Genomic DNA, 13,237 nt, shown 5'->3' with positions numbered 1-13,237 from the left:
CGATCGTAGAGATGCTGGATGTAGTCCTATGGAACGACTTGCCATGCCATTTCCACCTGGCGCCTCAGTTGGACCAGCGTTCGTGCTGGACGTGCAGACCGCGTGAGACGACGCTTCATCCAGTCCCAAACATGCTCAATGGGGGACAGATCCGGAGATCTTGCTGGCCAGGGTAGTTGACTTACACCTTCTGTGGCACGTTGGGTGGCACGGGATACATGCGGACGTGCATTGTCCTGTTGGAACAGCAAGTTCCTTTGCCGTTCTAGGAATGGTAGAACGATGGGTTCGATGATGGTTTGGATGTACTGTGCACTATTCAGTGTCCCCTCGACGATCAACAGAGGTGTATGGCCAGTGTAGGAGATCGCTCCCCACACCATGATGCCGGGTGTTGGCCCTGTGTGCGTCGGTCGTATGCAGTCCTGATTGTGGCGCTCACCTGCACGGCGCCAAACACGCATACGACCATCATTGGCACCAAGGCAGAAGCGACTCTCATCGCTGAAGACGACACGTCTCCATTCGTCCCTCCATTCACGCCTGTCGCGACACCACTGGAGGCGGGCTGCACGATGTTGGGGCGTGAGCGGAAGACGGCCTAATGGTGTGCGGGACCGTAGCCCAGCTTCATGGAGACGGTTTCGAATGGTCCTCGCCGATACCCCAGGAGCAACAGTGTCCCTAATTTGCTGGGAAGTGGCGGTGCGGTCCCCTACGGCACTGCGTAGGATCCTACGGTCTTGGCGTGCATCCGTGCGTCGCTGCGGTCCGGTCCCAGGTCGACGGGCACGTGCACCTTCCGCCGACCACTGGCGACAACATCGATGTACTGTGGAGACCTCACGCCCCACGTGTCGAGCAATTCGGCGGTACGTCCACCCGGCCTCCCGCATGCCCACTTTATGCCCTCGCTCAAAGTCTGTGAACTGCACATACGGTTCACGTCCACGCTGTCGCGTCATGCTACCAGTGTTAAAGACTACGATGGAGCTCCGTATGCCACGGCAAACTGGCTGACACTGACGGCGGCGGTGCACAAATGCTGCGCAGCTAGCGCCATTCGACGGCCAACACCGCGGTTCCTGGTGTGTCCGCTGTGCCGTGCGTGTGATCATTGCTTGTACAGCCCTCTCGCAGTGTCCGGAGCATGTATGGTGTGTCTGACACACCGGTTTAATTGTGTATCGCTATGTGTTAAGTGTGTTTAATGAAATAACTTACTGCATTACCTAAAAAATATTCTTCAAATACGACACGTGCACTTGAAAAAATTCTTGTGTTTGTCTGCTAATGTAAAATAATCTATAAAAATGCTAATGTTCATTTGTTTCCATTCTTAAATCTTCTAAATTAGTTCATCAATTTCTTTCATTTGGCAGAATGTTGCCATCGAATTCGCGCAAGTGTTTATATGCAGCAATGACAATACGTCTGCGAAAAGTTATAATAGGATATTTGACAGTGTTCAGGAAATCATCTTATATTGTTAATTACAAGCAATGATCACACGCACGGCACAGCGGACACACCAGGAACCGCGGTGTTGGCTGTCGAATGGCGCTAACTGCGCAGCATTTGTGCACCGCCACCGTCAGTGTCAGCCAGTTTGCCGTGGCATACAGAGCTCCATCGTAGTCTTTAACACTGGTAGCATGACGCGACAGCGTGGACGTGAACCGTATGTGCAGTTCACGGACTTTGAGCGAGGGCATAAAGTGGGCATGCGGGAGGCCGGGTGGACGTACCGCCGAATTGCTCGACACGTGGGGCGTGAGGTCTCCACAGTACATCGATGTTGTCGCCAGTGGTCGGCGGAACGTGCACGTGCCCGTCGACCTGGGACCGGACCGCAGCGACGCACGGATGCACGCCAAGACCGTAGGATCCTACGCAGTGCCGTAGGGGACCGCACCGCCACTTCCCAGCAAATTAGGGACACTGTTGCTCCTGGGGTATCGGCGAGGACCATTCACAACCGTCTCCATGAAGCTGGGCTACGGTCCCGCACACCGTTAGGCCGTCTTCCGCTCACGCCCCAACATCGTGCAGCCCGCCTCCAGTGGTGTCGCGACAGGCGTGAATGGAGGGACGAATGGAGACGTGTCGTCTTCAGCGATGAGAGTCGCTTCTGCCTTGGTGCCAATGATGGTCGTATGCGTGTTTGGCGCCGTGCAGGTGAGCGCCACAATCAGGACTGCATACGATCGACGCACACAGGGCCAACACCCGGCATCATGGTGTGGGGAGCGATCTCCTACACTGGCCATACACCTCTGTTGATCGTCGAGGGGACACTGAATAGTGCACGGTACATCCAAACCATCATCGAACCCATCGTTCTACCATTCCTAGAACGGCAAAGGAACTTGCTGTTCCAACAGGACAATGCACGTCCGCATGTATCCCGTGCCACCCAACGTGCCACAGAAGGTGTAAGTCAACTACCCTGGCCAGCAAGATCTCCGGATCTGTCCCCCATTGAGCACGTTTGGGACTGGATGAAGCGTCGTCTCACGCGGTCTGCACGTCCAGCACGAACGCTGGTCCAACTGAGGCGCCAGGTGGAAATGGCATGGCAAGTCGTTCCATAGGACTACATCCAGCATCTCTACGATCGTCTCCATGTTAGAATAGCAGCCTGCATTGCTGCGAAAGGTGGATATACACTGTACTAGTGCCGACATTGTGCATGCTCTGTTGCCTGTGTCTATGTGCCTGTGGTTGTGTCAGTGTGATCATGTGATGTATCTGACCCCAGGAATGTGTCAATAAAGTTTCCCCTTCCTGGGACAATGAATTCACGGTGTTCTTATTTCAATTTCCAGGAGTGTATAATGCACCTTGGCATGTCGTACAGGAACTGACATGGGAGGTTTGCACGTGTTTTAAGGCGTTTGAAAAGCTTGATTAGTGGAGAATTTGCAGTTATCACCCAGACATCATCATCTTCCACATGAAAAGTACTCTTTTGCTAGGTAAATTAGTGCTACTAGTGTCCAGCAGGCGTCGATGCCAGAGGTTGGCACAAGCCCATAAAATGGTAGAAAATCTGCTCCCAGTGTAGAATGTGGATGTCTGCCACAATAAACTGCCACTCGAGCCTGCGTCGTAGGATTAGGCTTAATGCTAATGTAGTACCATCATATGTAGCAATTGTAGAGCCATTGGCTGCATGGAGATGGTAAATATCACACTTACGAGTTGGCAGATGGGTAGACTGTTTCATCTGTACCAATGGCTATTAAGAATTATAATTTTTTATCTTTGTTTCTGATAAAAAAATCGACGGCTGCCGGTGGGAGCGTCAATGTCCATCATCACTGAGCTCCTGTTGTGTTTTCCTGTTCACAAGTTGGGCTATATTTCCGTTGGTTGTTTGACTGGTTCAGGAAGGGGTCCAAACAGTGAGGTCATTGGTTCCATTGAATGAGGGGAAGATGGAGAAGAATTTGGCTGTATCTTTTCAAAGGAACCACCCCTGCTTTTGCCTGAAGTGATTTAGGCAAATCACAGAAAACTTCATTTAGGATGGCTGGACCTGGGTTTGAACGCCTTGTACGCAAATTGCCGGTGGTACCAACTTACTTTCGTAGCCAAAGGTGCGCAGCCGTGTTTCTTGGGCGAGTGATGGCGACGAGATTGACGACTGTTGTCCCGAGTTCGCAGTGAAGCGATTTGTGTGGTTAAGTTCACTGATCTGGGCTTGTAGCACAGCTAAGTTACTGTCTGTCTGCGGTTGCCGGTTAACTGCTGCAACATACACCGACGGATGCTCGTGCCTCTGGGTCGTGTCAGGCAATACGTGTGATACCCAAATGCTTCCCACGATGTCGTCACCTATTGTGTTGCTTAACTAACGTATGTAATCGGCAGCTGCGATGGCGTGCGACCACCCAACTCTTCAGTACGAAGTAGTTTCTGTCTCTTCGTATCAGACTGCGAAATTCGCGTGATTAAGGCTTTTTTAATCGCCAGATATCGATCCACGTTCGGCGGTGGCGATACAATATCTTATACTTCCGACTTCGTTTCTTCGCTGAGTGCTGCCATAACATAACTGTGTTTTGTATAGTCCGCAGTGACTTGCGCTATGACAAACTGGTGTTCCAAGTACGCAAATCACAGCATAGGAATTTTCTTCCAGAACAGTGGTGATTTTACTGCGACGCTGTTTATCATCGCACCAACAGATGCGTCTGCAGCTCACACAGGAATTTGATCTACCATTGTAGAATACTGCAGAATCAGTAGGCCACAGGCGTGCGGTGCGGCACGGCTGGCGTTGAACACGAAAGAAGGACGATGCAGTTGACGCGGCTGTAGTTGCATGCTACGAAGCGCAAATGTATATCGAATTATACGCCCGTGACCGTCGTACATCACGTTGGGGTCAGCAACTGTTATGGATTAACAAACTCACTTAATTAGCTTTAAAATAACCTGTAACACAAAATAACATTCAACTGACAAAGCGTACAAAACAATAAAATAATATAGCAGGAAAAGCAAAGAAAACGCATAGCTCATAGGCTGAGCTAAACCTGATCCTGCAAGGACCTTCACTTGCACTTAGCACTACACCACACACACACACACACACACACACACACACACACTGTGCACCAGCTTGCGTACATTTCAGTATTATCGTGAACCAGAGGGGAGTGTGCCACGGATGTGATGCACGAGTGAGGGTGGCAGTCATTAAAATAAAGGCATTTTCGTTATGGCGAGATCTTTTCCGAAAGGTTCTTCTCCGTATGCGAAAGTATTTTGTTGACGCCCACCTACAAAGAGAGAAATGATCGTCGTAATAAAATAAGAGAGAACAGAGTTCGCACGGAAAGATTTGTAGTTTGTTTTCCAGCGTTCTGTTCGTGAAAGGAGTGGCAGAGTAACAGCAGGAAAATGCCAGGCTCTGAAATGTGAATTAGAGAGATTTTATATAGTTTTGCGGCTATTAATTGCATGCACAGGTATATGTGCATGCTGTTTATAGCATGCACAGACATATGTGCAGGCAGATCGTTGTATTTGGACTGGTCTTTAAGATTCCCCAAACATGTGTGACTCTTATATATTTCAATTAAGTCAGGAATTAGCCCTCGAGGGCAAAGACACGTATCTCCCATCTCAGAACGCAGTGTGTTCACGAAGACGAGAAACACTAGACTTAACAAACTGTGGATTCAAACACGTTTCACTTGCCACGTTGATGGTGATTTTCTGTCGACACGTTAAGATTTGTCTGGTAGGTGTAATCTGTGGAAACAAAAATGAGCAGTTTTGTTCAAACCTGTAACACCAAATTCCGGCTTTGGGTTATGTTGCTGTCAACACGCTACTATTTGTCTGCACAAGGCACTCGTGCACAAGTATTGGCGCAAACATGCCTTTTTGCATTGCAGTGGTACTTGTAACAGCACAGCTACGATGAAACACAATATTATGCAAATCTTTTATGAAGATGATGCTCTTACCATTATTTTATTGTATTACATATTTTAGGTAGGACTTGTTTGCATTTTATTTTTGGTAAATTTCATTACCAACCTCGAATGGTTTCACTGAAAATACTAGTAGATATTTATAAAGAAGCCATTTGTTAAGATTAAAAAATAATATGTTCCTTGATGTACAAGTCTACCATGATAAAATCCGATCATATCAGTGTACTTTTATCTTTTATCTATTGGTTGCCCTTGAAAGTTCGAGCTGCGTTGAGCAGTTGAGCACAGTGTAAACCTGTGGTGTTAGCTGTTGTGATTTGTGGAGGAACTTCAAAGAAAATGCCGCACCTCAGTTTACAAACTAACGTTCCTAAAAGCAAGGTATCACAAGACTTCTTGAAAGAAACTACTAAAGTTATTGCCAACACACTTTCAAAACCGGACAGCGTAAGTAACAGCGGAGAATGAAATGAGAATATTCGCTATTTTGTTACCAATCATTCGCTATAATTGCAATAAAATGGTTGTGTTAAGTCTGTGAAGTATTTATACTGCGAGAAGTAATAAAAGTATTAAATTTCAGTATTGCGTCGTGTCAGTGGAAGCTGATTTGCCGATGGCCTGGGGAGGTTCAACTGACCCTTGTGGAGTTGCCACATTAATGAGCATCGGTCAGCTCGGAACAGAAGCAAATAAAAAGCATTCAGCTGCAATATCCAGCCATTTAGAAAAACATCTTGGTATCCCAAAAAACAGGTAAGGCTGTCAGGTATATGCACAGGCAGAAATATTGTGGTACTTGATGTTACAGTTGGATTGCTGCATTTTTAGTATCGGAATTTTGTGTGTGTGTGTGTGTGTGTGTGTGTGTGTGTGTGTGTGTGTGTGTGTGTGTGTGTGGGGGGGGGGTTGTTTGCGTAAGTCTTTTTCCCACCTATGGCAGCTTCAAGAGCTGAAAAACATAATTGTGGAAGCTGTCAATTCAGTAAACAGAGGCCAGTGTGTGGAACGAAATAGACTTATCACTCAGATCTTCCTCAAGCAACTCATGGTGCTCGTGTTGAGTGTGTGGTATAGCATCTGTGTGAACATAAAACTTTGAACTTTTCGTTGTCCAGTGACTTGCAATGTGTGTGTTATTTCTCATAGTCTATTGTAATAAACAATTGAAATCTGTTGTTTTTGAGTCACCCTGTACATTAGAGAAACCATGAAAAAGCTACATTAGGACGACCAAATGAAGGTTGGAAGCTCCACCTTCCTGACTACGAGGACAGTGTTGTTAAAACAGTGCTACGTCATTTGGTTTGTCCCTAGTGTAAAATAACTTTTGGGACAACAGAAATGTCAGACAAGTCATTGGCTTTTGCTAGTGATGTAATGGTCATGGCTGCTGTAAAATCACCTTTTGGTGCATGTATTGTTTTCTTGTTAGCTGGTGAAGACAACAAAAGTGAAAGCAGAAAACACTGGTTGTGGTGACAAATGTGTAACTAAAAATACCTGTTTGTGGTGATAGACTGATCTGTAGCTTTGCCTTTTTGAAACAACTGCCAATAAAAAAATAAGACAGTCAAAGTAAGGTTACTGGAGGACAGTATACAGGAACACATTGCTCAGATTTCACAAGAACCTCTGCGAACAACTGTTGTTCACATCATTTTATGGATTCAACACATCATCGACGTCTTCGGTGCATGTATTGAACTAATTGTTTAAGCAGCAATTAATAATGAAAATCAACATTGTGCCTTTCTTCCTGGTTTGACATTTTCTGCCCATGTTTCCAATGAAACGATTCAAAGCTGATTACTTGTATCGAACATTATGCTATACGAGTACTTTTTTACAAAGAAATTTTTTAATAATGAGAAAGGCTACTGCTACACTGTTCATTCATTTCTCACTTCACACCACGTGCACATGCCCACGCACACACACACAATGATGTCTGGTTTTAATTTTCTTTGCCGAACTTCCCATTTGTTAGCCTGAAAAACTGAGGTGGTGTCTGTATCAAGTGAGATGTTGATGTTGGAGGATAAATTGTTGCATTGCATGGCTTTTCTGGTATTTCCAGGGGTAAAAAAGCTAGGAAAAACACTGTGAAACTGTTATGTGAAATGGTAGATGTTTTATTATTGCAGTTAATTTTTGTGTCACATTTTTCCCAACCCTCTACTCTAAGTTGTAACAGTAAGACCAGCTTTACAAGTTGTGCTTTTTTAGACACAATTTAATTTCTTTAATTTTGATAAAGATGTTGCCTAGATATTAGTTCCACTTCTCTCCCAGGTCACTTATGAGCAGTTGTTCAGATAGCCATTGATAAATTTATTGTTATTATATCTATTGCTACTACTATTTTGAAAACTCTGCATTGCATCTTAATGGAAAAGAGAAAATTATGGTTTCCGTGGAAAGAAAGATACATTAGTTTTACTCCAAAAATGTTACATACAATTCCTGCACATATCTTTCCTTTCTAATATCGAACATAACTTTTCACTGCCCTGTTATGATGAACATGAAGGAAGAGTAGCTTTGTGAGTGTTTGCTGTATTATTGTTGATCTGAGATGAGTTCTGAGAAGTTGAAAGGCTCCTAATCTCTGAGGATGTCAAACTTCTGGAACTGTCATCAGAATGATCACCAAATAACTTTCTGAAACACTTCTTTAACTCTTGACATTCAGCAGTGTTTTGTAATAAAGGGTACATTGTGTAATTGTACACCAGTTGTAATAGTTCATAGCATATCAAGCCTGTACAGGTTAAGGTGCACTTTGTATGTACTCTAAGCAACTCTTCAAAACAGTTCAGATGGAGGATCTGTGTGGGAAGACATAACAAGTAACTCTTCACATTGGGATAGTTGCTTTAGGTACTCTTTGTTGAACTTGGGATCAGTCTCATTCAGAAAAAGATCAAGAATTTTAAACACACATTTTAAAGCTTTGTTCACGAGTTAGTTCTTCAGGATGAGATAGTTCCTGTGTGTTCGAATATTGTTCGTGTCTCTTGGCTGTGAGATTTTCTCTCTTTGATATTTATGTTTTCGTCTAATAGCGTGTCAAATACTTATACAGTTGTAAGATTTGCAAGAGCTGTGTTTATAAAGTCTACAGGATGTTTCAGCTCGGCTGCGTTAAAGTATGAATTGTGTAGCAATTTGGCTGATTGTTTGAATCAAATAACTCAATAACAACTGCAATATTAAAAGTAGTCTTAAATTTTGTGAGCCGTTTCACCTAGCTCTATGATTTGAAAATTTTTGCCTCTGCGCTCTGCGCATTCATTACTATTCGCGCAGTCGAATCAGACGGTGCTGTAGTTGACAGTATTGCTGTGAATGGCAGAATCTCTTAGTCACTACCATCAACAACCGTGCTCAGTGTCAGCGTGGACTGAGTGAATAGTACTTTGGTCACTGTTTTCTGAACCTGATCATAGCTTTTCTTGAAATGCTTCAGATTTTACCTGTACAGGTCATTGGGTTAGACACATTGGTATCAGCCAATGAACTTCTGAATTTGAATTTATCTTGTGAATACCGTATGGTAACTCGACATCGACATTCACATTTTTCCTTTTTGTAGATTGCAGAGTTGTATTCTGATACATTCTTCCAAATTACCAAAACATTGGACAGTTGTTCACAGCTTTTTGAATGTTTATGTAATGCAAGATTCAAACAATGATGAATGCAATATTTGTAACTGCGTTTTGGGTTATCTTGGAGAATGGTTTCCTTCACACATTAGTTCTTCTCATACATGTTAGCTGCATCATTTAAACAGTGTGCACATAGTAACTCCTAGTGAAAGTATTAGAAGGATGTATTTGGCATCAGCATTTGCACTTTGGATTCCGGCACACTTTATAAAACCAGAAAAAACTCTTTACCTTTGAGTGTCTTCGGGTTGACAAATGTAGACAGAGTGTACTACTACTGGTGGGGCACATCCTCATTGACTCTGCCATAATTCTGTAAAATGGAAAATGTTTTATTTGTGACACTATATCCATTGTAAGCAATAATTTCTATTATTTCATTTTGCACCACTGGTGCCAATGAAGTGTCATGTCATCCTTTTGGCACGTCTTCAGTCCTGGTACCTCATTCTTCTTTTCATCGAGAAGTTTCAAGAGGTTTCCAGTGAGTGTTTCATGACCTTTCGGTGCATAAGCCTTTTGATCCAGGAACCTGAATGACCTAAAAATTATTTGTAATGTGGTTCTAGCATTCTTTCGATTGGCAAGCAGATTTACAAGAGTTGGCCAATCGTAGGTGTGCTATTTTCACATAGCTGAATAATTGAGACAAACTAATGATGAAAAAGGCTCTTTTCTTGTATTATGAACTTTTCTGTAGCTTTTGTCCAGTTACAGATACTTTTACAAAAGTTTCTTTTTGTGGTCCAAGAGAACATTGTCACTCATTTCTCTGTAATACAGCCAAGGAGAAGGCACAAACCATTCTGATTTACAAGCTCTCACAGTCCTTCATGGAAATTTAGGACAGGACAGAAAGTAGTAAGAGTTGTATGTTCCTTCAGGTTGCGACAATTTGATTAAACTGTAAGCAAAAGTTGATATGAGGTAAATAGATAACTGTGTATTTGCTGACCTACAGTTTAGTTTTTCACTTGCTTTGTCTGTAGATCATACATCTGTAAGTAAATTTGTAGGTCTGGGGAGGGGGATTGCATAAACATATACCACCACCAACCCACTCTCCTCTTTATTGATATGACTTTCACAGAGTACTACAAAGGTAATCAGTCTTGTTACAGGAAGTAGCTGTTAGACTCCTACCTGGAAACCACTCACATTTTTAATGGTGGGATGTAAAAGCTGGGGGGGGGGGGGGGGGGGGAGGAGGATGCCTGCAGTTTAAGATGGAGTTGTAACAGTGCTGTACCTGGTCATTTTATGTATGCATTGCAGCCCTTTGTGAGAGCTGATCATCATCAGTGGTGCTTTGTTTTTCTCTAGTTTTACAGATCAGTGAAACTGCAATATATTGAAAATTAGGACCATCTGCTTATCTGCTTATGGAAGGTTGCTAATTTGCTTTAAAAATATGGTACAGCTGACTGCCATAGGAGCAGATGTCACTAGGGCACATGTGGCTGGAGGTATTGGACATATAGGAACCTGATTGAAGTACTGATGGTGGAAAATATTTTCACTGTCAGTATTTGGCTGGCTTTGGTCAGAGAGCTATTAGCTTGAAGCTTTCACATGATTGACTAACAAACCTCATTGTGTAGTGAAGTGAAGGCAAGGCATGTGACACTATTGAATGGAGACCCTAAATTCAGCAGACAGCCTGGTGACACACACACACACACACACACACACACACACACACACACACACACAGTGACCCACATTACAGATAGACATTGGTCTAACGTACCATCGTAGTCACCTGCACTACACAGATAAACATGGTTGTAACAATTTGTGAGGATATGAAATGGAATGATCTCACTGACTCAATCTGGTAAAACAGGTGGCAGACTTCAGTTTGTTGGTAGGATACTGGAAAAATGCTGCCAGTCCGCAAAGAAGACTGCATACAAAACACCTGTATAACCCATTCTAAAATATTCAAGTGTTTGGTATCCATAACAAACAGGACCCACCAGAACTATTAAACATTTGCAAAAATGGATAGCTCTGATTGTTAGAGATTTGTTGACCCACAGTCACAAATTCCTGAAGAGTGTGTCTAATATCGCTCTTTGTTTGACCTCCACTATTGTCTGCCAATTCTTAGATCATCTTCATGTCTGTGACACAGTTCATAATTATGTCTGCTATTGTTGATGGAAGTTGGACTTTATCTATGCAACAGGGATGCCATCAACATGGCAAAACTTCAGTTTATCCGGAAGAAATTAGTGAGCCATGCAATCGAAGGTCTGGGTGAGGTTACAAAACACCAACAGGATAATTTTTGTTGTCTTACTCTGACAGGCCATCATTTGTGAGATTCTGCTTGCCCCTGTTGGCAGAGATATTATACAAGGGTCAGACTGAGAGGAAGTTAGCATGTTTTGCTCAGAACTATGAATCTATAAAATTATATCTTACGCTATTGTCTCAATGGATGGGCTGAAATGGTTCTGCAGTCAGAAGTGATTCGTTTTTCTCTAGTTTTACAGAACAGGGCCACTGCAGCATATTTAAAATATGTCAGGGAATGTGCCATGAGCTGTTGATTGCCTTACAAGGATAGCTTAAAGTAGACCCACCAATTATACTTCCTGCCAAGAGCTCAGGTTTCCTATTATTTTTTATTTTGTTGATGTCTGTGTTAATATTTAGAAATAACAAATTTTTTGCTCTAATACTTATGCAATTTTCTGTTTTGTTCTAGGTTGTACATAAATTTCATAGATGCAAAACCTGCTGACGTTGGTCATGATGGAACTACATTCCATGCCATATTTGGTGGCAAGTGATGTGATGTTATGAAGTTACAGAGTTGGGGTACACACATGTGCATATATATTACCTGAGGAGTAGATTGGTAACAGAAATGTATGTTCAGTTATGTACAATTGAGCTAGTTTGATGGAAACTACGTTGGAAACTATATTGTGATAATTTTTGTGTATGATATATGTTATGATTGATTATAACTAAGTACTAATATGTGCTTATTACTTGGGGATTAATAAACAAAACTGTTAAACTTTGTGTTTGTTCTTATTTGTAGATTAAAAGCCTCCACTACTGTCTTGCTTCAAAATTCAGCACCTTGCAGAATGACTGACAAATACTGTACTGCTTAATTCATTCATTTTCTCTTCACTTAACTGTAGGGGAAACACATTCATGGTTGAATTTGATCAAAGACAACATTGCTATCAAACTTTGTATAATGTCTTTCCTTATTTAGTCTTGAATACAGGTTAAAATTTTAAGCAGTCTAAAGAAAATGATTAATAAACCATATGGTGTATGTCAATAATAAAATCCAGTACAGTTGTAAAAATTATGTATCTCTAAAAAGGAAAGCACTGCCCAGCTTTAGGACTGATGTCCCACCTTCAGAAACATCTGCAAAATTTTAAATGAATAATAATATCTAGCAGGCACATGGTTAAGGTAATCAAGGACAAACAGAATCAACAGGAATGCGTAGAAAAAAACCCTATACATGCATTAAAGCATTGAGTCCACAAAGGGTGCATAACTAAGGTTAAAGCAAGTTGATATCGTGCATTCTTGGTACATGACTTGCAAGAGAATATCCACTTCAATCCTAGGTCTTCTAGTCAACCTCTCTGAGGAAGATAATGATACTGGTCGAGGGGTATGCCACACATGGATCCTCATGAAGACATATAGGCAGTGTCTCACACAGTGCCGCACACACAATCAGACCAGTACGTAGCACAACCCAAAGTTGAAATGCTAGCAGGAGTGGTCTCATACCTGTAATGTTAGTGTGTGCATAGCTCATGCCATCTGATGGTCAAAATCTAGATTAATGTAGCCCACCAACAAACAGTCTAAAAAACCACAAACTGTCATCTGCTGCCATGTAAGCTAACTTATGAACCAATGAGACACTGATTACACATTACCATAATTGCGCACGAAAACCTTACAAACCAACCAGTAGGGTCAAACCAAAGTAAACTGACAGAATTCCTCCACTGCCTCTCAAGAATTCATATAGCATGCTGAGAGCATAGTCTAAAATTGTCACTCATTGTTAGATGTACAAAGTTGTGGAACACCTAACACAAGTGGAAGGAAACC

The 13,237-nt window shown here is 42.6% G+C and overlaps 1 protein-coding gene across 1 annotated transcript; it reads left to right on the top strand.

The window, feature by feature from the left end:
• The first annotated feature begins 5,286 nt into the window (after window positions 1-5,286).
• On the top strand, window positions 5,287-12,164 carry LOC126283954 (macrophage migration inhibitory factor homolog). Its single transcript, XM_049982389.1, has 4 exons — window positions 5,287-5,511; window positions 5,713-5,900; window positions 6,037-6,209; window positions 11,844-12,164. The coding sequence occupies exons 2-4, from the start codon at window positions 5,793-5,795 to the stop codon at window positions 11,926-11,928; spliced, it is 366 nt and encodes a 121-aa protein (XP_049838346.1). The 5' UTR covers window positions 5,287-5,511; window positions 5,713-5,792; the 3' UTR covers window positions 11,929-12,164.
• The last annotated feature ends 1,073 nt before the right edge of the window (window positions 12,165-13,237 follow it).

This window comes from Schistocerca gregaria, chromosome 8, assembly GCF_023897955.1.
Source record: "Schistocerca gregaria isolate iqSchGreg1 chromosome 8, iqSchGreg1.2, whole genome shotgun sequence".
In the NCBI taxonomy this organism is placed as follows: Eukaryota; Metazoa; Arthropoda; class Insecta; order Orthoptera; family Acrididae; genus Schistocerca; species Schistocerca gregaria.
The sequence above is the reverse complement of the archived record's forward strand: the minus strand, read 5'-3'. Positions and strand labels throughout refer to the sequence as shown.

Bases quoted from the DNA above. Each gene is read 5' to 3' on its own strand.
- LOC126283954 (XM_049982389.1), top strand. From the start codon at position 5,793: ATGCCGCACCTCAGTTTACAAACTAACGTTCCTAAAAGCAAGGTATCA. The intron at 5,901-6,036 runs GTAAGTAACAGC...ATTAAATTTCAG, and splicing joins CACTTTCAAAACCGGACAGC to TATTGCGTCGTGTCAGTGGA. The intron at 6,210-11,843 runs GTAAGGCTGTCA...GTTTTGTTCTAG, and splicing joins CTTGGTATCCCAAAAAACAG to GTTGTACATAAATTTCATAG.